Source organism: Anas platyrhynchos, chromosome 24 (assembly GCF_047663525.1).
Source record: "Anas platyrhynchos isolate ZD024472 breed Pekin duck chromosome 24, IASCAAS_PekinDuck_T2T, whole genome shotgun sequence".
Lineage (NCBI taxonomy): Eukaryota > Metazoa > Chordata > Aves > Anseriformes > Anatidae > Anas > Anas platyrhynchos.
In genome coordinates this window covers 113605-141369 of record NC_092610.1, presented here as the reverse complement: position 1 = coordinate 141369, position 27765 = coordinate 113605, and the positions used below count along the sequence as shown (strand labels likewise).

Below are 27765 nucleotides of genomic sequence, written 5' to 3'. Positions count from 1 at the left end.
CTGCAGAGTTGTTGCAATATGTTCCACTGGAAAAATTAATCTTCTGTCAATGACCAAACCCCTGAGATGCTACTTCCTTTTTGTTATTCCCAGCTGGTAGCCATACTGCACATTTTCCCAGACACAGGCATTAATTCTGCCTGTTGATTGGTGCTGAGAGGAGAAGTGTATGTCTCTTAGATCTGCTGTTGCCGTAACTGCTCATTAGTGAATCTTTGGGAAACCGAAGAGCTGTGCTCTTAATTCAGATGGCTAAAATAGTCAGCTTGATAGTGACTATTAATGTCTTCTGCCAGTAATTCTATTTATGTCTCCAAATTTGACTTCATTGTACTGACCTGCTCCCATCCCTTGCTGACCTAGAGAGGGGCCTGTTGTTGGTGCTCAGAGCTTATTAAAAGCAGTCTCTGATTACTTGTTCTGGGATAGAGTGATTTATGCAAAAGGACTAGAGATGTTCTCTCTCCTAGGCTTTCACATGATGAGGACAACTCCTGGCATAGAATCCTGTAACAGTTGTTCATAATGTAATGGTTGTGGTCTGAATCTGCATTCCATTTAGGGAAAAGACTCAGCATCTTCTGCACCTCCAATATTACTGCTGCAAAATAGGTTAGGAAGGACTAAAGAAGGAAGGCAGCTGCTGCCTGCTACAGAGATGTTCCTTGTAGGTACCAGGCTCTCATTTTCTCTCTTTTCATTAAAGCTGTTTGCAGGAAGATGTTTTTCTTGGAATTACTGTGATTTTCTTAAAAGGTGTATCTTTGACCTGGCTGAATGAGCAGGTCTTCTAAATGAAGAGGCAGTGCTGTGCCTCTTCTAAGTGCAGTTGTTACCTTTAGAAAATTAAAGCACGGTCCCCTGCTGGAATAAAAGATTTGTTTGTACAAAGTACGTAGGAGGCAAACACTGGCAAAGCTGTTGCCATATGGAAAGCAATTACATACCAGAGCTTCTGCTTCGGTGACGTTATGAATAGCACACTTAAGATCACAGACCTTTTCTTTAGAGACAGGCTGTGCAGCTGTTGTTTGTAAATAGTCTGTGCTCTTTTTTTCCCCCTGAATTCATGTGTCTAATCTCACTGTTTTGCCCTGGATTGTTCCATAGATCAGTAAAATGTACTGCACGGGATTATTCAATTTTATGATTAGGAAAATACATGGCTGTTGATCTCTCCTGTTGGTAGGACTTAGCATTTAGAATAAACCTGAGGACATTATATATGTACAATGAAAGGAAAAATAAAAATCTGAAGAGGTAACTCCAAAAACCGTGCCACATCTGCTTACATTTAAAATGGGGAAGTGTACAGACACAGAGGTGAACACTGTTAATTAACAGAGACTCTTCAGACCGTGGTTGGTAATTTGACTTGTTCTTCTAAAAGGGGGAGTTCTTCACTACTTCAAGGAATTAATGTTACTTTTTCCACCGTGGTATGGCTTAAATATATAAATCCAACCAGCAGTTCTCCCCCAGCAAAAACCTGCAGCTGTCCTGCCCATTTCACAATTAATTTGTTAACATCCTCACTCGTAAGGTCATTGCATTGCATACTCTGAATAGGTAGCCTGGAAAATCTGATCTCTCCAGAATACAATATTCGGTGACCATCTTTGCACCTGACACTATCATTTTAATACACCAACAACCTCAGCCTTCCCCATGGCAGGGCGTTCCACAGTGAGCCAGGACTACAAATGACAGAATCTAGAGGTCTCTGTGGCAGCTCCTTGCTGGCAGCTGTGTCTGATCCAACATGCATTCTCCCTTTCCTGAGGCAGAGAGGAAGCACCCAGCAGCTTCACATAGATGGAGGTCTATTGATACCTGCATTTGGTTTATGAGGCTGGGATTTATGATGATCACTTCACAAAGCAGGAAGCATCCTCAAGTTGCAGTATAAATAAGTGTTGCAAAATGAGACATCTGAATAGTTCTGTTAAACTTGTAAAATGCTTTGTAAAATGACGGAACATTTTTCTTCTGATTGCACTTTCCACCTTTCTTCGTTTCTGGAAAAGTAATGCAGCAAGCTCTCCCCTGGAAACTGGAAAGGAAGAGGAAAGAACAAAGACATCAAATAGAACATAGTTGTTTGCTCTTTGTAACGCAAGTGCTCATTGTATATCACGAATCTGAGTTCTTGTTTTTGGCTTTCTCACTATAGACCATGTCTCTATTGGAGGACTTGGAGACAGCTTTTATGAATATCTCATCAAATCTTGGCTGATGTCAGACAAGAAAGACTCTGAAGCTAAAAAGATGTATGATGATGCATTAGAGGTAAGGAGCAGGCTCGTACTCTATTTTTGGTTAGAAACATTGTTCATCAGAATGTTTCAGGCAAAAGTGTTATAGATTTTTGAGTCTAATATTCACTCCTCACCCTGTCCACTAAGTATCCTGAGATCCTGCTTTTCATCCCTTTAGGCAATAGAAAAACATTTGGTCAGAAGGTCTGCTGGAGGATTGACCTACATTGCTGAATGGAGGGGAGGCATCCTGGATCACAAAATGGGCCACTTGGCTTGCTTCTCTGGGGGCATGATAGCACTTGGAGCTGAACATGCCAGTGAAGAGAGGAAGCAACATTACATGGATCTTGCTGCAGAAATAACAAACACCTGTCACGAGTCTTATGCACGTTCAGGTAAACCTGTGGGCTGCCTAGAAAACATGAGGAAGGGAGAGTCTGCAGCCTAACGGACTCAGTGTTTGCGTGGCAGAGGATTACAGCAGGGTGTTTTGTGCTCCAGCAGTATCTTCATCAGTGTATATGATTTTCAATTGTCTTTTCCAGGATATCTAAAAGAAGGCAGTATGTTTTACATGGCAGACAGCTGGAGCAGCGGGACAGACAGATGTAAGCTCCTGTGAACCCAGAGCTGAATCGTAGTCCTGCTTCTCAGCCACAGAATAAGCCTTCTCCCAACAAGACTGTAGTTTGATTCTGTCCTTTCGCATCCTTATGCAGACAAAAGTAGGAAATTAACAGTGATTAATTGCCGGGTGCGCACTATATGGAGCAGAGCAGCTGAGAAGACCAACAGGAGAATGTTGGAGACCTGCAGCTGCTAGTACAAACTGAAAAAAAGGAAGTTTCTCAGCCTCTCCTGGCTGGCTAAGTCTTCCAGTTTGACAAGTCCAGTGCAATGTATTTCACACACACAGTGTGTTTATCAGTCAGTATTTTGGGAGGGCAGTGACTGGTGATGTATGAGACTGGGCTAGTTCTCTGCCTGCAGGGCTTTCAGCAAGATAAGCTAGCTTTGGACTCTTCTTTCTCTGAAGGCATCTCTGTAGCTGTTCTGAGCCTGCAGGCAGCAAAGCAGTAGTCAGCGTTCCAGGACCTTTCCAAACACATCTGTGCTAGTTGTTGTTCCCAAAGATTGTTTCACCACATCAGCAAGTCCATATTGGCAGCTGTGATCCAGCATGTTTGCCTATTAAACTTCAGGTTAACCTGAAACGGTATTTGCAGATAACCCCCCATCGCTTTGGCACATAGAGAAATAAAGGAAATCAAATGAACTAAAAACCCTCTGGCTGTGAGTGCCTAGAGCCAATTTTCACCCACAACAGTATCCATCAGCATAGAAAGGACAGTAGCAAGCCTGCCCACAGTGATTATAGTGATGCCATTTCAACAAGCTCATTGTTTGCAGAGAGTGTCTGTGCACTGGCTCTCAGCAAATAGCACAGTTAGCAAACAACGTTAGATCCACATGTAGACAGGAGGGCCAAGGGAAGGTGTGTGAAATATTTAGAAAATACTTAGAACAATAAAATGACTGCCTGAAACATGGCATTGTGGTAAACACGTGTAGCAAGAGAAACCTGGAGGAGTTGTGGACTCGAATGAGGGTGGAAAGGCCTTGCAGAGGGATCTGGATAGGTTGGAGAGCTGGGCGATCGCCAACCGCATGAAGTTCAATAAGAGCAAGTGCCGGGTCCTGCACCTGGGACGGGGAAACCCTGGCTGCACGTACAGACTGGGCGATGAGACGCTGGAGAGCAGCCTAGAAGAGAGGGATCTGGGGGTCGTGGTAGACAGCAAGTTGAATATGAGCCGGCAGTGTGCCCTGGCAGCCAGGAGGGCCAACCGTGTCCTGGGGTGCATCAAGCACGGCATCGCTAGTAGGTCGAGGGAGGTGATTGTCCCGCTCTACTCTGCGCTGGTGCGGCCTCACCTCAAGTACTGTGTGCAGTTCTGGGCACCACAGTATAAAAAGGACATGAAACTGTTGGAGAGTGTCCAGAGGAGGGCTACGAAGATGGTGAAAGGCCTAGAGGGGAAGACGTACGAGGAACGGCTGAGGGCACTGGGCCTGTTCAGCCTGGAGAAGAGGAGGCTGAGGGGAGACCTCACCGCAGTCTACAACTTCCTCGTAAGGGGGTGTCGAGAGGCAGGAGACCTTTTCTCCATTAACACCAGCGACAGGACCCGCGGGAACGGGGTTAAGCTGAGGCAGGGGAAGTTTAGGCTTGACATCAGGAGGGGGTTCTTCACAGAGAGAGCGGTTGCACACTGGAACAGGCTCCCCAGGGAAGTGGTCACTGCACCGAGCCTGTCTGAATTTAAGAAGAGATTGGACTGTGCACTTAGTCACATGGTCTGAACTTTTGGGTAGACCTGTGCGGTGTCAAGAGTTGGACTTGATGATCCTTAAGGGTCCCTTCCAACTCAGGATATTCTATGATTCTATGAAACCTGATGTGGCATGATCATAAGCAACCTCCTCTTCCATGTGTTTCAAATAAGGAGAGAGTTGGTCTTGTAAGTGGGATCTGAATGCCAGCTGTTCTTTGCAAGAGACTGAGAGTCTCAAATAAGGGACACTCAAAAAGACCAATGTACTTGAATGTTTTATTCATGAAAATGTAGTGAAGTGGATTAAGCTTTCCCCAGCTACCTGATGTCCATTTTTCGAGGCTGCTAGTGGACCAGAAGAAAGGCAGAGGAAGTGGTTGCAGGTCCCGAGGTACCTTTTATTACAGCCTCCCTGCCCCAGTACAGTTGAAATGGCTCAGTCTGCTGGGTCCCAAGCTCTTCAGTGAGGAGCTCTGCTATCAAAATCAAGTGTGGTGCAGTTCTTAAGACAATATCCCAGCCCAGCAAAAAACCTAGGATGTGGGGGAGATTTGTACCTGCTCCACACTCACATCTGGTCCAAGCCTTTTGTTTTGTCAGCTGTATTCACCCTCAGAAATGCTTTATCCTCAGCTAGGTGGTACCCAGGCATACCACAGAATGAGTGGGAACTTTGGGTAGTGAGCATAGCTCGTGTGTTCTATGGAGATGCCACTATTTTGATAGTAGCTGTGAGGTTGGTATGATACACAGGCATGACTGATCTGCTCTTCTGATCTCACACAAGCCTTAGTCAAATGCCTGCATCCTGAACACCATAAAAGCACCTGGATAATCTGTTTATCTGTTTGCTCATCAAACTGCTCATTATAAATGTGTGATTTTGTCTAGACACCAAACTTGGTCCTGAAGCCTTTCGCTTTGACACTGGAACTGAAGCCATGGCAACCAGACTCAGCGAGCGCTACTATATCCTTCGCCCAGAAGTGGTAGAAAGCTACATGTACATGTGGCGACTGACACATGATCTCAAGTACAGACAGTGGGGCTGGGAGGTTGTGAAGGTATGGTTGCAAAAATCACAATAATAATTCTTACAGGCTGCTGGATTCTTACAATAATCTTTCCTCTGGTCAATAAAAAGACCAGAAATGATTTAAATCATAAAGATACTAAGACTCATTAGTAATGGGAAAATCACAATATACAAAAATATACAAAATATACAACATCGCTTAAATTAGTATGGCTTCTCTGCTGATTGTAGTGAATGTTTTCTTTGCCCTTTGGGCTATGCTAAAATCAAACAATCAATCAAAACAGTGGAAGTTTATGGAGAGGAGTGTTTCAGTCAGCAAAACCTGCTGTTAATGTAACAGCCCTTTGCTAAAGGAGTGAACCTTGTATTTGAAATACCTGCACTACTCTGAACCATTGGCTTGGAGCTCGCCAGGGAAAATCAGCAAACTTGGCTTTGCCTTATTTTCCCACTACCACTTCCCGTCCCTCATCTCTTCCAAGCTCATGCAATAGCTAGTTGACTGCTGTCCTGCATCCTAGCTGGGACTACATTCAGTGGCAGAACTGTCATTCATCTAGTGCCCTGGAAAAGAGGCTCCGCAAACAGCTAGATTTGCCACTTTTGATCTGTTTTTGCTACACGTGTAATGTTAAGGTCAATCAGTGAACCAGTTGAGGAGGTTTATGTTTGTCTTGCTATTTGATTAGAACTAACTTTTCTCCTGGAGACTGGAGTAAGCACCAGTGAGAGGCGGAAGCTACGATAAACTTGGAATTTGATTTATAAAGCTGACTTGCAATGTGACTGACAATGATTAATGAGTTACTCCATGCTATTGTGCATTACTCAGATTTCTTTTCCTTTCTCAGGCCCTGGAAAAGCACTGTAGAGTAGAAGCTGGTTTTTCTGGCATCCGAGATGTTTACACTACAGTCCCAACCCATGACAACATGCAACAGAGTTTTTTCCTTGCAGAGACTCTGAAGTAAGTCTGGTATCGTTGAGGCCTTTCAGAGTAGCATAATTCCTGCAAGATCAACACTTTTGTCTGCATGATAAGTCTCTATTGAGAAAAGCCTTTTATCCTCTGTGGGGAAAATTGGGAAAGGATGTTGAAGCTTTGGTAACTTCCTTCTGTAGAACCACTGCTGCCATAGGGTGTCTCCAGGTTTCTTCTCATGTGCTGGGTTTAAAAGACTCTTCTGTGATCCATAGTCACTCTAAATAAATGGGAGGCTTATTTAGGTCTGATTGTTTAAGTGATAGCTGTCCCCTCTGCCAGGTTAATGCCCTGCACAAAGAGGAGGCATGACTACAATTTGAATTTGCTGCCCCATGGTGTAGATTTTCTTTTGCTAGTAGCTTGAGCTAATGTCGGGTGGCTGAGCACAGATGCTCATCCCATTTTGTTGCACTTGCCCCAGGGGTGGTAACTCCCAGCAAGAGAGTGAGGCAGGCAGGCAGGAAACCTGTCACCATAAACCATGGCAGCTGAGGCCAGTGGTGGCCCCATCACAGTCCTGCTTGCAGTGCTTTCTTGTACATGCTTGGAGTCCCACTTGGGCTTCGTTAATCTCCCTTTTGTCCGTCTTCTTCCCTCCCACCCCTGCCTTATGGCTCCAGGTACCTCTATCTTCTGTTCTGTGAAGATGATGTGCTGTCCCTGGACGACTGGGTGTTCAACACAGAGGCTCACCCCCTGCCAGTCAACCACACAAACTTTAAAACTAAAGCAAGTGTGCAGTAGTGAGGCCATTGCCCAGCACCATGCTTCTACAGCATCGGCAGGTTACTGCATTTCCTTTCCATTAAAGGAATTTGTGTTGTTCCTAAAATGTTATTTTGGGGCACTAGTCCAATTCCGGACAGTATTATATTGGGAAGCTGAAACCGTGACATAAGCACCTTATTTTCCTCTGTGAGGAGCATTATTAGACTGATAATGAGATGTTTATTCTGGGCCATACTGTACACAGTTCATAGACATTCCTTTATACAGAGAATTTATATGAAATCCACAGACTTTGCTTTATAGTGGCCAAAGGACTGGAAGTTTGCCATAAAATAGACTTCCCCACAACACACACACACCTCCTTTCATTCTTCTTTTTCATTTTTTCCTTTTATATACTGTTGGATTTATCACCTTTCTAATTAACAGTTTTCAATATACTGTGCTTTCTAGGTGGTGTCAAAATTGTAACTAAATCAAAACCTGTCAGTAAATTTCTTGATCCTAATGTATTTTTATATATTTTTTCTGTGCTCTTAAAACACATTTACCACACATCATATCTCATTTAACTTTCCCTTAGTGTTTTTGTGTTTTTCTACTTTTATTTGGAACTAAATGTTATGAGTCACTTGTAATACTTTCACTGCTGTAATAGTCAAATCTGTGAAAGAGAATAAAAGTCTTGTAAAATAAAAAGCATTTATGGGTTGAGCCTGCTTTAAAGCCATCTGTCAAAGACCTGTTACATTGTGCTTGGAATAACTAGGTGACAATACTGGATTATTTCAGGAATATTTCACAATGTATGTTGATTTCCAGCATAGCCTACTTGTATGGATAGCAATTCCCACCTGCACCAGCTCTTTTAAATCATTTGTTCACTGTCCGGTACAGATTAGCAGGAGTACTATTAAATGTCTTATTTTATAGCAAAAACTAAATCATCCCCAGATAAGTTTGCTCTTTCATATACATTGTTTCTGGAATAAAGTAACAGGAGAAAAAGAAAGGAAAAAAATGAAGCCAAATTCTTCCGTGTGTCCTGGTACTGAATTAGCTTTTTACCCTGTGTGTCCTTGGTATGTGACTCTGGGCAGGGTAACTGTGTAGAGATGTTCATACATCACTCTTGTTCTGACCCTGGTAGTTGTAGAGTACTTGCTTAGCAGTACTGCTTAGCAGTTCTTGCAACTGGGGATGGATCTTGAATTGTTGCTCCCACCAGCCTTTTTTCTGGTCATTGCAAAGCTGCATGGTCTTTGGTAACAGAATATTTTTCTCCATTCTTGTGACACTCTTGATAATTGGTTCAGTCAGCACTTAGGGAAGAAGAAATTGCTTGAAGCAAGTTGTGGGAACAAAAAATGTGTTTCTAAATTCATGCCTGTGTAATTCCCAAAGAGAAATAATGTTGTTAGATATGGATTTAGCATTATTCAAAGAATAAAGATAGGGGATGGAATGCTTAGCATAGAGGAATGGTTATTGGTAAATAAATGTTTTGCAGCAGCGGAAAGGAAAGGAAAGGAAAGGAAAGGAAAGGAAAGGAAAGGAAAGGAAAGGAAAGGAAAGGAAAGGAAAGGAAAGGAAAGGAAAGGAAAGGAAAGGAAAGGAAAGGAAAGGAAAGGAAAGGAAAAAGAAGAGAAGAGAGGAGAAGAGAGGAGAAGAGAGGAGAAGAGAGGAGAAGAGAGGAGAAGAGAGGAGAAGAGAAGAGAAGAGAAGAGAAAACAACAACAAAAAACAGTCGTAAATTTTTCTGAGCAATGGAAGGATTTCAGTGTAGTTGCATATAAGTACAAGAAGGAGACTGAGTTAAGGGGAAAAGATTAAAATGGCTATATTTGTATCTCTCTTGGCCATGCCACTGCTAAGGAGCAATGTGGCAACCCCACCGAAGAACCTGAAAAGCACAAAGAACAGTTTCATGCTGTTGTAAAGGTCTGTGACCAGCATGATGGCAGAAATGGCACACAGATGGCTGGCATGCAGGAACGATTGCAGGGATCATTGCAGGATGGCAGCACAACGTCTACTTCCAGATTGCTGAGGAGCACTGAAGCCCCCCAGGCTACCTAAGAAGATGGATACAGCTCTTTTTGGCTATATACCGAGACCACTTTTGAAATTGCTTGGTGTGTGTATGGGAAACATGCCACTCTCCGATAATTAAAAACAAAACTACGGAGAGAAATGAGACTGCAGCGGAGGACGGTGAGCAATCTACTCTAAGAGCCCGCGTAGCTGATAAACTGCAGCAAATTTAAAGCAAAAACGTAGCTTTTCCTCCGAGGCATACCAAAGCCTCCCCCCCCGCCCGGCCAGGCCTCCTGGCGCGCAGGCCTTCACCCGGCCCCGGCCCCCCCTTCGCCGGCGCCGCCCGCCTGACGCCTCCCCCGGGCCGCGGGGCAATGGCGGCGCGGCGGCGCTGAGGGTGGCGGCATGGCGGGGCCCGGGGCGGTTTCTTCGCGGCTGGCGCTAGCCCTCGCCGCCTTGGCCGCACTGGCCGCCGTCAAGTACTACCGGGACGCCGAAGCCGCCCGGCAGCAGGTACCGAGAAGATGAGGGCTCGGGGGGGGCGCCTGTAGCCGTGCAGCCCCTGACGGAGGAGGGTGCGTGCGGAAATGGCGGGAGGAGCCGGCGGTGACGGTCGCCGCAGGGCTGTCGGGACCGCAGGGGCGAGGGGACGGCGGGCCTTGAGGTGGCGGCTGGGGTGGAGGTGGTCGTCTCTGGCCTGAGGTGAGCGCGGAGCTTTGGTAGCCAACAGCCGTCAGTGGCTGCGGGGCATGAGGTGGCTGTGAGTGAGGTGACCGTAGAGCTGTGGTGCTCACCGTACGCGGCCGTCTGTGGGCTGGAGGTTCTGTAGAGCAGGCTGAGGTGTTTTAGAGCAGTGGCGGGCACCGGCCTCAAGTCATCGCTGGGATTGTGTCAGCCACTGCCAGGCTGCAATGGATGCAGAGTTGTGATCGCCACCAGGCACTGATGGTGACCGCAGATCTGTGGTGACCACCGGGCTGGAGATGGCCGCTGTTGGGCTTGAGGTGGCTGCCAAAGGCTGAGGTAACCGCCAGACACCAGAGACCATCACACAGCCCGGTGCGGGACACAGGCACCTCCCAGTGAACTCCGTGATGGCAGAGCTTTACTGCCAGCCTCACGGGTTTGAGCTGTGCCTAGCCACGGTGCTTAGGGTTTGCGCTGAGGACTGTTTCTAACTCAGTCATTGTGTCTGGCTGGGCCTCTGCCTCCTCCCCTGTCTGCTTTGAGTCCAGTGGCCCCAGCCAGAAGAGGGAGGGACAAGCGAGAGCCTCAGACCCCCAGCCCTCTTCTTGACATAATGCTTTACACCTCGTCACATGGCCTCTAAAGATGTCTTTTCTTGCTACTTTATTTCCTTTAAAAAAGGCCCCAAATGCTCAGATTTTTTTTTTATACTAAAAATGCAGCTTTTGTGTGCCTTGAATGACTGTCAGTGGAAGTAGCAAAAGAATAGAGAATGGGAGCTGAAAAATGCAATTTTATATTTTTAAATTTGGCTTCTTGATATTGTTTCTGATTGTAATTTTTATAATTCAGTTGACTTGCATTAAAATGCAGGCGTTGGTATTTCTATAAATAAAAAGACAAGTGTTTTTAAAGTGACAGGGCACTGCTGGAGATAGGAACAAAATGTGAACAGTCCAAGGTGTTTATTATTTTCCATTTAGATGAGCAACCCACGAGCAGGTGGGAGAAGAATACTCTTTGTGAACACCATAGCTCTCTTCCTCTACAAAATGACCAAGAAAGCTGTACTTTGTGAGTATGAAAATGAATTTGCGAAGGGAGTGATCCTGCAGAGCTGATACAGTGTGACAGTACTTTCTGGGGCACAGCTTTCTCTGCTTTAGCTGGCTCCTTAAAGGGATGCGTTGTTTGGTGGAGACAGGAGGCCTGTAGGGCTGCTGTATTCAGCTAGCTGCTGGTGTTCATGAGATACGCTCATGCATGCACAGCCATAAGTCGCCTGACCAGAAAGCTACTGTCTGTCTCTCTGACCAGTTGTGGTCGTCGGAATAATTTTCTGGTGGTTCTGCGGCTGATGTTTTTTCATTGCTTAACCAATGTGAAAAGTGGAGGCTCAGAGGACTGGAGAATGCTCTCAGTTATTACCTGTAGATTGAGTTTTGGATGATAGTGTCTAACACTAGACACTCATATTCCTTCCTTCATATTCTGCCATTTTAGATGCACTCAGAGAGCATAACTGCTTCTCATTCTGCCTTCAGCCCTCTTAAGCAAACGATCATGTCTTTTTCCCAATACTACAGCAGCAGGTGGTCTAACCAGCCAAAAACTTGGTCACTCATTTGCCTTCCATCCCTTGAGGTCTGTGTCTGTGAAGTACAAAAGAAGAGACACTCTGAAAGATTCATAATTCTAACATGCTGTGGAGAGGACTAGGAAGTGGACTGTCTCCTCAGAGCCTACTATGCATCTTAAGTCGGCCTCCTGTGCAGAGCAGGATGTCATTTTGCAATGCCTGCGCAATTCCCTGTACTGTGTGCTTGCTCCCGGAGAGTGAGTGATCACATGGGCCCTTGCAAGATTAGTGCAGTATGTGGTATGCCCAAGCAAGCTCTGGAGCAGAGAAATATACTGAAGCCTGGCCCAATGGTTTGTGACATGACTCTGGCGTCTGGCTGTCAGGTAACAGGACAGTTGTTCAGGAAAATGTTGCTACTGATTTATACGGCCAAGTATGTTTGTCCCCGTTTGTTGGGGTTATAGAGGCTGAGTTTTGTCCCCAGGAATGTGGGAATTCTTGAGTGGTTTGCTCCTGTATGTAGATAAATAACTATCTTGTTCCTTCTATGTTCCATGTTTTGGATCCTTGTCTTTCTTCAGTTGTGTCTGGGTCCATATTTCTAGTTTATGCTCCAGGCTCTTTATTTTTGCCTCTCAGTCCTGAAATTACCTTGGAAGGCTTTTAAGTGCTTCTGTTGCTGCAGTTGGCTTCCAGGCTGCATTAGTTCTGCTTCAGGCTGGCAGGCAACAGATGGAAAATAAACTAGTTCAGGAGCTCTGGGGATGGTAACAGTGCTGCAGGCAATAGAGAAAAAAACACAGTGAAAGAGCAGGCTACAGAGTATTTGTCCTTGCAGCTTTAGGCTTTTACTTGGGTGACAGGGGAAGCTGTCCCAAAATGATAGATCACAGGGGATCTGCTGTAGGCTGGCTGGAAGTGATGTGAATTGTCTGGCTTCCCAGTGTGGAGCTTTCTCATTCTGCCTGCAGGTTGTCCTTTTCCCTTCAGTGCTGTGAGTTCTGCAGACTGGAAATGACCAGAATAATTTAGTCTTTCAGGAAATGTTCCAAGTGAGACATTGCGTTTCGGTGCTGTTTTCCACTGGAGAATCTCCACATGGGCTTTGCAGGCTGTCCCGCTAAGTATTATAGAGGGAGAAACTGAGGCACAGGGTGGCTGGGATTATGTAGGGTTTCTGGAGAAGGTGGTTTGAGTTGTGGCTCCAAGTGTATGACAGAATGAGTAGGCAGTAGTCCCTGTGGAGCAAGGGATCAAAATGCTCAGTGCAGTCCTGACACTGGAGACTTGGATGGCAACCTGCTGCAGCAGGACAGTTGTGCACACTACAACTGGTATGGATCTCGGCCCGAGTTTGTTACTTTTTGCAGAAGTACAAGGCTTCAATTGACTTCCTTGGTGTTTTTGTGATGTGACTAGTCGCATATTTGACTGACGTTGTTTCACTATGCATTAGCTAATTACAGAAATCAGGATCTCCTGGTTGTCGTGGTTCTGCTCGAGTGGGCAGCTGAGCTCCACCACAGCCGCTCTCTCACTTCCCCTCCTCAAAGAGGAATGGGGAGAAAATATGATGAAAAGGGCTCAAAGGTTGAGATAAGGACAAGAAGATCACGCAGTAATTATTGTAACGGGCAAAACAGACTCAGCATAGGGAGACAGTAAGATTTATTGCTTATTACTAACAAGCTAGAGAAGTGAGAAACAATGGAAAGAAACCAAAAGCACCTTCCTCCCCCATCCACCCTCTTCTACCTCCTCCCCCTGAGCGGTGCGGGGGAATGGGGGTTATGGTCAGTCTACAGCGCTTCTTCTCTGCCGCTCCTTCTCGGTCACTCTTGTCCCCTGTGCTGTGGGGTCCCATCCACGGGATGCAGTCCTTGATGAACTGATCTGGCGTGGGCTTCCCGCAGGCAGCAGCTCTTCCAGAACTGCTCCAGATATGGGTCCGTACCACGGGGTCCATCCCTCAGGAGAAAACTGCTCCAACCTGGCTCCCCTACGTGCAGCAGCTCCTGCCAGGTCACCTGCTCCTGCGTGGGCTCCTCTCCACGGGCTACAGGTCCGGCCTGGAATCTGCTCCAGCAGGGGTCTTCCACAGGCGGCAGCCTCCGTCGATGCAGGGCCACCTGCTCCACCGTGGTCTCCTCCACGGGCTGCAGCGTGGAACCCTGCTCCACCGTGGTACTCCATGGGCTGCAGGGGGACATCCTGCTTCACCAAGGTCCTCACCACAGGCCGCAGGGGACTTCTGCTCCAGCGCCTGGAGCACCTCTCCCCCTCCTTCTGCACTGAGCTTCTGCACTGGTGCCTGCAAGGCTGTTCCTCACTCCTCTCACTCGCCCAGCTGCTGTGTGGCACAGCGTTTTTTTTTCCCTGTCTTAAATATGCTCTCACAGAGGCGCAAAACAACATCGCGTATTGGCTCAGCTCTGGTCAGCAGTGGGGCCCTTACCAAACATGGGGCAGCTTCTAGATCCTTCTCACAGAAACCACCCCAATGCCCCCCTGCTACCAAAACCTTGCCACGTAAACCCACTACACTGGTGCCCTGAATATTCATGGTTTTTGGAGTGCCTTATAAAAGTTGGAAATTTTTCTGACAATAGACTTTTTCATTTGACTCTGAGTGACTCATTCAGTTTGAATTACTTAGCCAGATGTAGTTTTAACATGCTGATGCCAGCTATTCCTGGACACTGATCCTTACTGTAAATAGCACAAAATCCTGCCAGAGGGCATTAATCCTTTGATTTGATCACTGTGCTTCTGTGCTGGAAGGAATGCAAATGAACTCTGAAGCTGAGAGGGGTCAATGATTTTCTGTGAGAGATAGGAGTGAAATCTCACTTGTCTCTTCTTCCCAAATTAGGAGCTGGCACTGAAGTCTTTGGGAAGTGAGGGACTGTTTCTCTTTTCTTCTCTGGACACGAACAATGATCTGTACCTCAGTCCAGAAGAATTCAAGCCAATAGCTGAGAAGCTGACGGGTAGGTTTCTACCTTGCAGAATTCTCTCTGCATAGACGGAGAAAAAGCCAAAGATAATGTCCTCAGCGATTTCTCTTGATGTCTTTACTTTTTTTCTGTGTGCTGTTTTGGGTCTTATTTACATGAAAAGAGGCTGGTAATGCTTTACATATATTTGAAGAGCCTTAAGCAGTAAACATCACTTTCACAAAGTTCAGTTTTTATAAGACTTAAGGGTTCCATTGCTGGACTTCGCAAAGTATGTAAGTTACTTTGTCTAGAGTTTACAGAGGATTTGGGATGCGTGAATGCAACAAATAAAGCTCAGTCCAGTCTAGGCCAACATTATTAGTGAGTCTTATTTCATTCATATGCTTCTCTGGCTATAGCAGTCTCTCAGATAGCAATTGTGAGAGATCATGCTTGGAGACTGTAGCAAATGTCTCTTGGTGGTGCCAAACAGGAAATGTGGTTATGGTAATGTGCAGGAGAATTTACAGTACAATTGTAATACAGAGAGTTGTTTGCTTGTGCTGTAATGAATTGGTTAAAGTATGTGTGTCCTCTTGTAAGAGTGCTTAACTGAACCATGGGGGTTTGTAGTGTCATCTCCTGAAAAAAGGGCTCCCCTTCAATTCACGTAGCAGAAGCCATTCTCTGGAGTGGGTTTGAGTTCTGATGGGTGTTCCCTTGCATACAGCATGGTAACAGCTGGGAAGTTCCCAGTGCTCCTGTTTTAGCCAGGAAAAAATGTATAATCATTCAGATGGCTGAAGAGGGGAGGAAGTTGAAACAGCTGCTTAAATTCCTGTCTCTTTGTCTAGGGGTTACTCCTGTCTCAGAATTTGAAGAGGAAGAGACGCCTGATCCAACCGGGGAGACATTGTCCATTGTGGCTAAATTCCAGCCTCTGGTAATGGAAACGATGACAAAGAGCAAAGATGGTTTCTTGGGAGTACGTATCATGCAGGACATGTATGGCCAGAAATTCCAGTATAAACACATCCTATGGGCTGGTGTGATAATCATGAATAAGTATGAGCGAGGTGGTCTGGCTCCGGGCAGTAGTACTTGATTTGACCGACAAACTCACTGCTTTCTTCATCGTTGCCTTGTTTTCAATGCATTCAGCGCTCAGTCCCAATTAATACGCCCCTCCTGGAAAGCTTGAAGCGGACATTAGAGGTGGTTTTCCTGGAACGAAGTCCAAAAACAGTGGTGTTATTTGGCCTGTTCCACTGTCTCCCATTTCCTGTTGCTCACATAACTGAAAGTTGACAGAACTATTTGGATGTGTTTGAGGTGGTGGGAAAAATTTAAACATGATTATTTTTTCCCCCTGTCCTCCAAGGCATAGTTATATCCATCAGCATTGCTGCACATTTGAGGAGTCTGGTCTAGCCTCTGATGCTATCTTTTGTTAACAGATTTCTCACGTTGCTCTGTCTGGGCTGAGGAATTGGACTGCTCCCGCAGCCCATAAGAGTGTAATGCTTGCCAAACACTTTAAAGCCTTTCTTCCTCCAAAGAATAAAGTTGATCTTGGGGATCCGTGGTGGATAATACCTAGTGAATTGAACATCTTCACCGGGTATCTTTCTAACAACAGATTTTACCCTCCGCCTCCCAAGGGCAAAGAGGTGAGATACAAAATTTGATTTCTATATATCTGAGAGGTGGCTTTTGTATAAATGTGTACTGCCTTATGGCCCAGATTAACTGCTTGGACAAGGCTGTTGCAATATGTCTCCATGGACTTTCAAAGGCAGCTAAAACGCTGCAATGTACAGCTAGAAGCGCTGTCTTCTAAATCAGAGGTAAAAATTGAGAGCAGGCAAAAGCTCTGTGTGTCTGTCATAGACAGATGAGCTGAGCAGAGTGACTTCATCTTGCTTTAAGAGTTTGGGTTCTTAGGCTAGCCTTTCCTCAATGGGGCTGGCGGGGGGGAGCGAGCAGGCAGGCTGGGGGAAACGGTCATTCAGAAAGCACTTGAATGAGGTGATTGTATTTTGCAGAACAGTTGCTTTTTGCCACCCTGGAGGTGAGATATTTCATTGACAACTGAAGTGACGTGTATACATAGTTTGTAAAGCCAGGTGTTTATGTCGCATTCACCTGGGGTGCCCAGATAGGTGTTTGTGATCACATAATTTATATACTTTCACATCCTGGTGTGTTTATTGATTGCATACCCACTCTTTGAAAGTCTTAAGTAGTGTTGTTGGATACAGCCCCATAGATCAGTTTACCATGCTCAGACATTCACCTGACTGGGAGGATGGAAACTTGGAACAAGGGGAATAGCATAAAAAACATGGAGGATGGATTTATTTTAAAGCCAGTCTCTAGTTTTATCTGCTTACTTTGTGACTAGGCAAGTCTCCGAGCTGATTTTTAAGCCATGGCAATTTTCTTGTCTTCCTGATCTGGCAGGTAGTTATGGTAGTTATTTTGGAGCTGCATCTGACCTGTGATCTGCACTAGGGAAACCATTCTAATTTTTGTTCTCTAACAATTCTTTCCCTAGATCACAATCCACAGACTTCTGAGCATGTTCCACCCACGCCCCTTTGTAAAAACCCGCTTTGCTCCCCAGGGATCTGTGGCCTGTATCCAAGCCATCAGCACCTTCTACTATGCCATAGCATTCAGGTAAGGCCATGGGTCCAGGTTGTTAGAGGTGTTGGGTAGACCTCTCATTTTGTACCATATCTCAGGGGAGTGGAGAAGGCTGCTGTAATCCAATGCCATAGTACTGGATCTGCAGTCATGTTCCCAGACAAGACAGATGTGCCCTGGCTAGGAGGGAGGTAAAGCAATTCTAGGAGGAGGGTGGTACCCATTCAGCTCTTGCCCATGTGTGATGCCTTGCTGATGCCCAAAGGAGGCACCCATGATCCCAGTGGCATTGAGTCGCTGGTGAAGCAGGGACTGTTGCCTGGGCCCAGGACAGCAGCCATCCTCTGTCACCCTTGACTTAGAAATGACCCTTGTTGAACAGAGAGGGCCTGATTATTAAAGGAACTTGCTAGATTTTGTTTAATCATGGGATAGAGTGTTTCTCCAAGGCAGGGGGGGAATATTCTGTGGAATTGTTCTAATGTTTTGTTGTGATTGTTAAACACAATTTTATTTGCCCGATCAGGATGGAAGGGAGGCTGAGGGAGCTCTAGACTGTTCCTATGTTTCAAGGACTGATAACGTAATTCATCCTTCCTGGATGTGTGCTAACTGCCCACTTCCAAAAAGCATCAGTACCAGAAACTCTGCTGATCCAGGGAATCTGCTCCAGTCTTTTACCTTTTTATTGTGTGACATTAAAAGGTTTTTGAATTGAACCTCTCTCCCCTATTAGCTTTGTAAGTCTGGTGCCTGGAGATCATTTCTCCCTGCTGTCATTTGCAGTACGTGATTCTTTCTCTCCTGGCACTGGAGCTCATGGCTCCCTTCTAATTTCAGGATCCACGCTGAGTTCCAGCTGAATGAGCCACCAGACTTCCCTTTCTGGTTTTCTCCAGGCCAGTTCACAGGACACATCATCCTCTCCAAGGATTCTTCCCATGTCCGAGAGTTTAAGCTCTTTGTCCCTAACAACAGGTACAGCTGTTTCTCCCTTTTCTATGTGCTGAACAGACTTGAGGACAGTTATAAATGAGACCCAGTGGAATCCCTAGTGATTTTAGTGTCTGTCTGAAAACACTGAAGTTCGCCAAAGTCTGATGCTCATGCTTCAAAATAGTTTTGCTTGTCATTTCACAGGTTAATGTTTTGTGTGCGTAGCTTCTGGCGGCTCATTCCTGCTCTCTGGCAAGCAGCTGGAAGCATTTTAGGGGAAAGAAGCCTAAAATCTCTTTGCCTGTGACGGCTGGAGTGAAAATTCTGACATTATCCTGGTGACTCAGTCCTTATGGCTCTGTCAGTGTGTTTGTTAGAGCAAGCAGACACTTACGGCTCTGCCAGAACTCCTTGACAAAAGCCCTTCGCCTCCAAAAAAAAAAAAAAAGACAATTTTAAAAGTTCAGCAGGTTCAGAATGTGCAAGTTAAGTGTTGTCAGGAAAGGGTGTGCAAACATACTTCTCTCTTCCCTTAGTTTGACAGTACTCAACGGTATGAATGCATTTGCCCAGAAGGTCTGGTAGGTGCCTAGACCCTGAGCTAACAGGGATCTAGTGTTGCTAGTCTTGTGCAAGGAACACTGCGATCTCCAAGGACCTAGAGATTCTGGGCCTCAGTGCTGACCCTACAAGAGGAGCATTAGGGTCTTCTATACACAGCTTTAGTATTGGGTGACTGAACATATTGGGTTCACCTTGCAGGTCCCTGAACGTTGATATGGAGTGGCTGTATGGGGCGAGTGAAAGCAGCAACATGGAAGTGGATATAGGTTACCTGCCTCAGGTCTGTAGCCACAGTCAGTCTTCTGTATGCATGCAGTATCTTGGCAGGAACTCATGCTGCCGTGCACCTGAGCTGTATGACTTCAATTATCCCTGCTCTTGAGAGTTTTCTGTTCAACACTCCAATATAATAATCTCAGGTGATCTGTGTATGTCTTCCACAGTAATGTGGCTTAGTACTGGCAGCTTTTATGACCCGCCCTGGGTTGAATCTTAAGCTCCTGGAGTCATGCGACTTTTTTCCATTTAAAAAGTTGTCTGCCAGGCAGGGGGGAAGATGGAACTAAACCCAGGCTGTGAGCCCAGATGGGGGTGTATAAACAATGGTGTATCTGGTTTTAGAAACTGCATGAAGATATTTGGTGGTAATCCCAGCTGTTGGGACAGGAAACATAAATTAGAATTATGAATGGCTGAATTGAATGGAACCATTTTCTCCTAATCTAGATCAATGTTACTTTTTAGTTAGCAAAAGTCATGAAAACAAACTTAAAAAATAATTTCTGTTGTACCTGAGCTCTAAGCTACAGGGAAGCTCCTGAACAGCTTCCCCAAACAGCACCCTCTCAGGCTAGCCATGGGCTGTATAAGGGTTTTGTTGATGGTATGAATGAGACTAGCTCTGCAGATCCCAATTATTTTAAAGAGTTGGCGTCCCACAGTCAAAAATCTCCTCTGGGAAGATGGCAATGTGGAATGAAGAAGTCTCATGCATTTACAACTTAGCAAGCAGAGACAGACGATAATTGAAGGAAATGAAGGTGCTTTCATGTTAATCCCCAATAATAAAACACATCTGCAACCGTTTAAGTGCAGCTCCAGGAGACATAGATCCAGCTCTATCTTCATTATAAGCTGTACAGTCTTAATTTGTATCTTCATCCTGTTCTGGAGTACAGAATAAACAGGAGTGGGATATCCACAGTTTCTAACTCTGAGCTTTTTCTCCTGCAGATGGAGCTGGAATCCACAGGGCCATCAGTTCCCTCTGTGATCTATGATGAAAATGGAAATGTCATTGACAGCAGAGATCCCTCAGGGGAGCCTATTCAGTTTGTTTTTGAAGAGATAACCTGGCAGCAGGAAATCCCCTGGGAAGAGGCAGCCCAGAAGCTGGAAGTGGCCATGTATCCGTTTAAGAAGGTGAGGAAGGGGCTGTACTCTTCCTTGAAATGTTTAATTAGGGCGGATCATTTTTACTGAGCTGGCCAGTCCACCTTGAGGATGAGCAGAAGCCAGAGGCTGTAAACTGATCAACATTTAGAGTAGTGTGAAGGGTGTCAGAGCTCAATGTGTGCCTCCCAGGCACTGCTTGTGTGGCTTGATGGGCCTCCAGTTTTTAGGTGAGGAAGAACAGCAGCTTTGAAGGGGTTGCACAGCAGCACAGGCAGGAACAAGGCCTAGATGTCATGTGCCCCAGACTTGTATTGTAAATGTAGGCTCATCCTTCCTTCCTCTTATCAGTAGTCACTAATGCTGCTTTTGTGTGAGGCAGGTAATTGCACAGCTTTTGAACTTGTTTTTCTCTGGCATTGCTTTTGCAAATTTCAGCTGCTTTTGGATCAAGTTTTCCTTATCAACAGGAAACACACAATCCGCCTGTGCTGCTGCATCCTGCAGTGAGACACAAATTAATAGCATTGGGTGACCTAAACTGTTTAACATATCAGTAGCCTGTGAAGCAATGGCAACTGCCTGTCACTGTTTCCTTGGCTAAAGGAGTATTTCAATGGCTGCCTCCTTGTGCTTGAGCTTATGAATGTCCCTTTGTGCTGCCAAGATGTTAATAAAGTTCCCTTCATTTGAGTAATTGAAACAATCTCAGTGCACGGTCCCTCACAGACAGTTTTTAGGCCATTTCAGTGAGGTTTTGTAGTAAATATGTGAAGTCCAGATTTCACAGGCTACTGAGGTGCATTTGCAGACAGCCTGCCTGCGATTGTGCAGATGCTGCCTGCAGTGTGTAAATCTGGGGCTCTGTGTGTGCCAGTAACATCCCACCTTGCTGTTAGGAGCTCACTGGCTGTTGGTCAGGCCTGAGGGTAATTTTAGCTTCCTGAACATTTCCCAAAGTAAAGGCCCTGTGTCACATGGCAACACAGTTAATGCTACAGACTTACCATCTGCTATGCTACATCCTACCTGAGCAGCAGTAACAAGAATACCAGCTGAAAGTGAGGGTGAGAAGAGATTGCTCCTGCCCAGGAAATGCCTGTCTGCCCCCCATAGTCCCTGAAGTGACGGAAGATGAAAGCTGCCCCTGGGGAGAGGGACAATTGTAATTTGCTTCGATCTACAGAAACTACTGCAGATCTGTGCATGTCACCTGTGGGATGTGGCAGATCTGGTTCCTTCTGACCCCACTCATATGTGGGGGCTGTTCCGTGTCTATTTCTCAAGCTGTCTGTCTGCCTCCAGGTCTCATATTTTCCCTTCACACAAGCTTTTGAGAGAGCAAAAGCAGAAAAGAAGCTGGTGCACTCGATCCTGCTCTGGGGTGCCCTGGATGACCAGTCCTGCTGAGGTGAGGGACACTACCACAGTGGTTGGAGGAATGATGCACCTCGTTCTGGATCTGAGAAGAGCTGGGTGCCAGGGAGCTGGTCAGGAGCCAGGGATAAATAAATGTTGTATTACTTGTTTTGGGTGCCTGCACAGAAAAGGGCTGGAAGTGGGGAATTACTGATCAGAGCATAGATCCCCAGTGGCAGGATTAGGTCTATTTTAGATAAGTCCTAGACCAACACACTAATTCAAATGACTTTGTTGAAGGTAAGCTGTGCATCTGGTCTTTCTCTTCCCCTCTCAGTCTGCTAGGGTAGAGGCTGCATCTGTGGATTAAAATGGACACTGCTTTCTGCTTTGTTGCTAACACCTGCACAGAAGAAGCCAGAGCCAGGGGTGGGATTGAAAATGTCCTGATGTGTAGTCATTCCCCAACGTGCCCAATAATTTGCATGCCACATTGGGCAGGAGTAATGGGTGGGAGAGGTGCGGGTATCTTTAGTCTTATTTGCTCTGCTCAGTATGAAAAGCAAGAGGCACTCAGGGTAGATGTGCAGTGCCTGATCCTTTCCAAAATGCACCAAACCAGTCAGCTTCCATGATAAGCTTGTTCTGCTCCTTGTGTTGTCTTTCAAGCGGATGGGGTCTGCTCTGGTGAGCCTTCTCTACCAGCAGCACAGACTGGAAGCAGCAAGCAATGGAAAACTGCCAGCAAAGGGGAAATTAGACAATATGCCAGGCTGGGGGAGCTCACCAGCTGCTGCAGCAGCTCAAGCAGTGGTGTGAATCATGGCAATAGTCAGCTTGGGAGTCACTGCAAACTACTGTCTGCCTTTCTTTGTATGCCAGGTTCGGGGCGAACTCTCCGGGAGACTGTCCTGGAAAGTTCGCCCATCCTTGCCCTGCTGAATGAGAGCTTCATCAGCAGCTGGTCGCTGGTAAAGGAGCTGGAAGAGCTGCAGGTGAGTGCTGGAGCCACATCTGCCTTCTTTGTGTTTGGTGCTGGTGAACACAGTGCCAGGAGGTGCTGGCAGGAGGGGAGAGCTCACACCTGTACCAGTGGGGGCTCCAAGCCCTCTGTGACCTAGCAACTGCAGTGGCAAAACAAACACTAGATGGAGGCAAGCTAAGAAAACAGCACAGCGAACCCTTTCATTCCATCATGTTGCCCATATTAAAAAACAAACCAGATGCTTCACTGCCTTATCCCCATCCAAGGCTTTTTGTGCTATCAGCAAGCTGGCTTCTCTGTACCCAAGGGAGCAACCAAAATAACACTGAATCCTGATCCCCTGATTGCACCTTTCCCCTCTTGTGAGCCTGCCCCTAGGCCTATGCTGTCAGCTGGGGTCAGTTACAGAGCTGGAGACATTAGAAAAAGCTAGGGTTGGACTGTTCATGTGACTGGGAACTGCCAGTAATGGGATGATCTTATTTTGGGGGGAGAAAACCTACAGCTGAAATGTGAGGAGGGGACACTGGCTGAAAGGGAATACTAAAGCAGATCATGACAATATAGACAGCTGTCATGGTGGCTTTTTGGGCTGCCCCCTCATCCCATGTTAGCTTTACTCCTTCCACTCCATTCTGCTCATTTTGGTGTATGTAAGAATATTTCTCTGGGTTCTCCTTACAGACCAACAGAGAGAACGAGTTCTACAGCAAGCTGGCTGACCTGCACCTTGAGAAATACAATTTCCCCGTGGAGATGATCATCTGCCTCCCAAATGGCACGGTGGTATGTTCATTACCCCTTCAGCTGGGCTTGGTTCTCCCCACCAGAATGTGCTTTCATCTGCAGAGCCTGAAGTGAGAGGTGTGCTACCTCTGCTGTTCTCTGGCTCCTCTGACCTTTGTGGGCTGTGCTTTGCTCTCAGGGATGCTGTGACAGACAGACAGCAGCAAGTGCTCTACCAAGAAGTCTGATACATGTCTTTTTATTCTGAAACAGGACAACAACAGTAGGGGAGAAAAACAATAAAAAATGAACCACGTCTGCCTACATTTCCTCGTTGACCTTTGTTGGAGTTGGTGGCATTTTAAAAGCCATTGTAGCTTTTTTTCCTGCATCCATTGTCCCTTGTGTTAATGTTCCGCTTAAATCTCTCCTTGGCAGCAGCTTCTAAATATGTTTACCTATATCTTGCTTCCCAGAGTTTTTCACAGCAGATCAGCCATTAGCAAGTCCACGCACTTTGGCTTTGCTGTGCTCCCCAATGATCCCTTCTGCCTTGGATTTGGAGAATGACAATAGCTCCTGATGCTTCATGCTGTGGGGCTTTGCTGTGGGTCAGTGGCCTGGCTGCCTGCAGTGGAGGATCCTACCATTGCTAATTTGACTGTCCCCCACACTGCCCAGACCTTAGCTAGTAATACTTGCAGTGACTCCTTGCTGTCTCTTTAGTGGCTCTCCTCCAAACTAGGCTGTGGACCGGTGAGTGGCTTCTGCTCAGGAAGTTAGCCTGTAAGGGTTTCTGTGGTCAGTGGCTACACATCCCCCTGTCCTTTATCCTTTGGGGAAATGGAAGGCACAGTGGCATTTTAAGCTCACATACTGGTTTTGCAGCTACGCTAGTCTGAGAACATGCACCCCCGCAGTTAGCATGGGTGGGCTACCACATCCCTAGCCCTTGATCAGAGCTAAGTTTTATGCTTGCATGAGTTTTTCCAAATCACCTTCGTATTTTTCTTAACCTAAGTGAGGGCTCAGCACTTCCAGGGAGAAGAACAGACCATTGTCTTTCACACATCTTTCCCTAACTAAAATAGAAACCTGAGTCCTGGATGCTGAATTAGGATTTGCAAAATGTTTGAGATTCTTTAAGAGTTGTTACAGTATTGTCACCTGTGCCCTGGCAAGAGGCCAAGGCAGTAGATGAGGTATTGTGCTTGTCTTTAAAATCTCCTCTCCTCATCTGTTTTCTTTCCCAGATTCACCATATCAATGCCAACTACTTCTTGGATATTACTTCTATGAAGCCTGAAGATGTTGAAAGCAGCATCTTTAGTTTCTCAAACAATTTTGATGACCCTTCTACTGCAACTTACCTCCAGTTTCTGAAGGAAGGACTGCAAAGAGCAAAATCATACCTGCAGACCTAAAAACAAAGGCACCTGCATGCCCCCATGGAGATGGCCAAACACTTCAGACATCTATTTTGATTGCAGCAGTTCTTCCTCATCTTCATGCCACTGATTTTAAGATGCAGACTGTTCCAAGAGTGGTGTCTTCCATACCTTCTTGCCAGCAGCAGCAGCAGCTCCAAGCTGTCAGCTACTCTATGGCATGGATCCCAGTTCTTTGTGGTGACATTTATTGACAGCTATGACAACCAGTGCATAGTGGGACTGTAGCTGAAAATGTGTAGACATGGAAGTAGGAGGATCTAGCTGGAGGCTTGATCTCTGGAGTAGCCTCCTCCCAGCTCCCTGGATGCCTCAGACACCTATCCTGTGTGACATGGTGTGGGAGCTGTCTCAGTTATACACGTTCTTTGCATCTGATGAAGGTGGTGAGGTTGACACAGTGAAATTAGGAGTGGAGAACAGGGCTTCTGAGGTATGGTGTAGTTTAGAGATGTTAGTTGTGGATTAATTTGAGGATTAGGGACCAGAGCCTCTGGAAGTGAGCTCTACCTGTACAGTATGTGAGTGACAGGCTATGGACACCATAATGAGAAGTACTCCCATCCCATTCATACCAAGGCTACTCCCACCCCACCTGGTATGAGAGCTTTATTCTTCCAGTGTCTCTTCAGTGGTGATGAAATACTCAGTCCATGCTTGCTCTGATTTTCTAAGTCCTACTGAATGATGAACCATGACGAAGTTCCCTTTAGGAAGGGAAGGTTCAGCATTATCCTGAGAGCATTAACTGCCCGAGAACAGAGCAGTTTTACAGTGGTATGAAGAAACTGTCAGGAAACTTTCCCAAATAAGCAGTTGTTTAACCAGAACGTAATTGTCCCTTTTCTGCAAACATCCTGAGCAGTTGTTCCTACCCCATACCAATGCCTGACTACACAGTGAGTGCAATTTGGGGAAGGAAGGGTTAAATGAAATGGAGTTTTTAAGCATATTCTAGTAAATAGGTGAGATTAAGCATCTTCAGTATATAGCTGCAAACAGCTATGGCTGTTGATGCTTTTTCTGCTCTCCGAAGCACAATTTTATTGGACCAAATCAAAAGTGGTGGGAATGCCTTTTTTATTATTATTATTTTTTTAGGAAGGAGTAGAATCACAGAACAGTTTGTTCTATGATTGGAAAGAAGCTTTGGAGGTCTTCTGGTCCAACCCCCCTGCTCAAGCAGGGGCGCCTGGGACAAGTTGCGCAGGACCATGTCCATTTGGCTTTTGAAGATCTGCAAGGAGGGAGACTCTACAACCTCTGTGGGCAGCTTATTCCAATGCTTTGTCACCTGCACAGAAAAAAAGTGCTTCCTGATGTTTAGACGGAACCTCTTTGTGTTCCAGTTTGTAGCTGTTGCCTCTTGTCCTGGCACTGGGCACCACTGAAAAGACCCTGGTTCTGTCTTCTTGCACCCTCCCTTCAGCTGTTGATACACATTGATAAGGTTCCTTACAAACTTCCTCTTCTCCAGCCTGAACAGTCCCAGCTCTCTGTGCCTCCTTACAAGAGAGGTACGATGGTCTCTCTGTTATCTTGGTAGCCCTCTGCTGTATTCTTTGCAGTATGTCCAGGTCTCTCGTACTGGGGAGCCCAGAGCTGGACACAACCCCAGGCGTGGCCTCAGCAGCGCTGGGTGGAGTGTAAGGGTCATCTCTCTTGACTTGTTGGCAATGTTTTGCCTAATGCAACCAAAACCAGTTAGCCTTCTTAACAGCAGAGGCAGTTGCTGACTCACGTTCAACTTGTCTTCCAGGGCTCCTAGGTTCTTTTCTGCAGAGCTGCTTTGCAGCGGGGTGGCCTCCAGCATGTACTGATGTCTGGCGTTGTTCCTCCCCACGTGCAGGACTTAACACTTTGCCTTGTTGAACTTCGTGAGATTCCTGTACCCTTTCCTCATCCTGCTCTAGCCCTTCTGTCTTCATCCATGGCTGCAGGCTGAGTTTAGATGGACCTTTGGATAAGCCAGGGTAGCTTTAGTAATTGCTCTAGTGAGATTAATTACCTGTGGGATTTTTTTTAATTGACTTAATAACTATGCATTAGCTCTGCACTTTTACAGCACTCCAAGGGCCATGTGGTAATTACAGGGTTGGGTTACAGACAGCACTTTTAGTGGTGGCTGTGGAAAGTGTCAAAGCTTCTAGGCAGCATTAGAGACCAAGCTCCTGGCATGCTGGCAGTCTCAGCCCCCTCTGTGTTCCTTCTGGGGACTTCAGTCCAATCCAAGAGCAACAGAGCAAACCATGTGCTTACCTCCCTCCAGTTCCTTGGGAAGCACAGCTTTAGCCTAGATCCCCTCTCCTATCTTTTACAGGGCTTCACGAGCTTGTTTTGTTAGCATCTTTTGCTAGTGCCGCAGTCAATGGCTTCAGACTTCCAGGTGGTGTTTCTGAGTTGTGTGCTTGTGGAGAATTCATTCCATTTGCTTTCCTTCAAGTGGTTTTGCAGCAGAAGGGGTCAGAGAGGACAGGCAGTAGCTGAGCATTCAGGGGTTATCTTTGCAAGGCATGGAAAATCAGTTGCAAGAGAGGTTCTGCAAAGCCAGGGAGTACCGGGTGGAGGAGGGACGGGCGCCCTTCGCCCTCATGGTGCGGTTGTGCACAGGGTGGCAGGAATTGCCTGAATTGTGGCAGGAGCCCAGGCAGACCCCCGCGGGCTGGAGCCATCTGGGGCATTCTGGGTTCGGCTGTGTCCCCGTGTGCGCATTAACTACAAAACTGCCCCAGCTCATGAGCCTGGCACTGTCCACGTACTGCTGTGGGTGGACTCTGGACAGAAACTGTTGCCTGAGGCCTTCTTTTTAATGTGTGCCAAGCTTTTTCTTGCATTTGTAAACTTACTACGTTTTTTTCAGTAAGCTTGTAATACTCTGAGGGGGGGGGAGGGGGGGAGAGACGCTGCTTTTCCCGCTGCGCTGCGCCCTGTGACGCTCTGCTCCGAAACCCACGCGCGGCTCAGAGCCGATGTCCCGCAGCAGCGACGCGGGGGAAAGCAGCGCTGCTCCCCCCTCCCTGCCCCGCGCGGGGCGGGCTGGGCTCGCTGGTGGCCGTTGGCTGTGACGCGCTGCCCGCCGGGGCTGGAGCCGCACTAAAAGCCGTCCCGCAC

At 46.5% G+C, this 27765-nt stretch overlaps 2 protein-coding genes across 10 annotated transcripts in view; both read left to right on the top strand.

Annotated features, from left to right (window-relative positions):
• LOC119713574 (low density lipoprotein receptor adapter protein 1) overlaps positions 1–8052 on the top strand; it is a 65036-nt gene extending 56984 nt beyond the window's left edge. For 3 of the 5 annotated variants that reach the window (XM_072027445.1, XM_072027446.1, XM_038167154.2), the window contains 6 exons: positions 2174–2289; positions 2437–2656; positions 2807–2869; positions 5489–5661; positions 6488–6603; positions 7242–8052. In XM_072027445.1, coding sequence (XP_071883546.1) covers positions 2174–2289; positions 2437–2656; positions 2807–2869; positions 5489–5661; positions 6488–6603; positions 7242–7365 — 812 coding nt within the window. In that variant the 3' untranslated portion in view covers positions 7366–8052. The remainder of the gene's footprint in view (positions 1–2173; positions 2290–2436; positions 2657–2806; positions 2870–5488; positions 5662–6487; positions 6604–7241) is intronic. The other 2 variants (XM_072027447.1, XM_038167155.2) reach the window with 1 other exon arrangement.
• A 1654-nt stretch (positions 8053–9706) lies between these two features.
• Positions 9707–27764, top strand: SELENON (selenoprotein N). 5 transcript variants are annotated; one of them, XM_038167157.2, is made up of 12 exons: positions 9708–9900; positions 14529–14646; positions 15450–15538; positions 16053–16265; positions 17153–17277; positions 18085–18222; positions 18943–19024; positions 19978–20166; positions 21442–21547; positions 22378–22490; positions 23165–23266; positions 24460–27764. In XM_038167157.2, the coding sequence occupies exons 1-12, from the start codon at positions 9793–9795 to the stop codon at positions 24628–24630; spliced, it is 1554 nt and encodes a 517-aa protein (XP_038023085.1). In that variant the 5' UTR covers positions 9708–9792; the 3' UTR covers positions 24631–27764. The 5 variants fall into 5 exon arrangements, with proteins under 5 accessions (XP_038023086.1, XP_038023085.1, XP_038023084.1 ...); XM_038167156.2 differs by having other exon boundaries at positions 9710–9900; positions 15450–15580; XM_072027450.1 differs by lacking the exon at positions 9708–9900 and adding an exon at positions 9968–10089 and having other exon boundaries at positions 15450–15580.
• Position 27765: the final 1 nt, after the last annotated feature.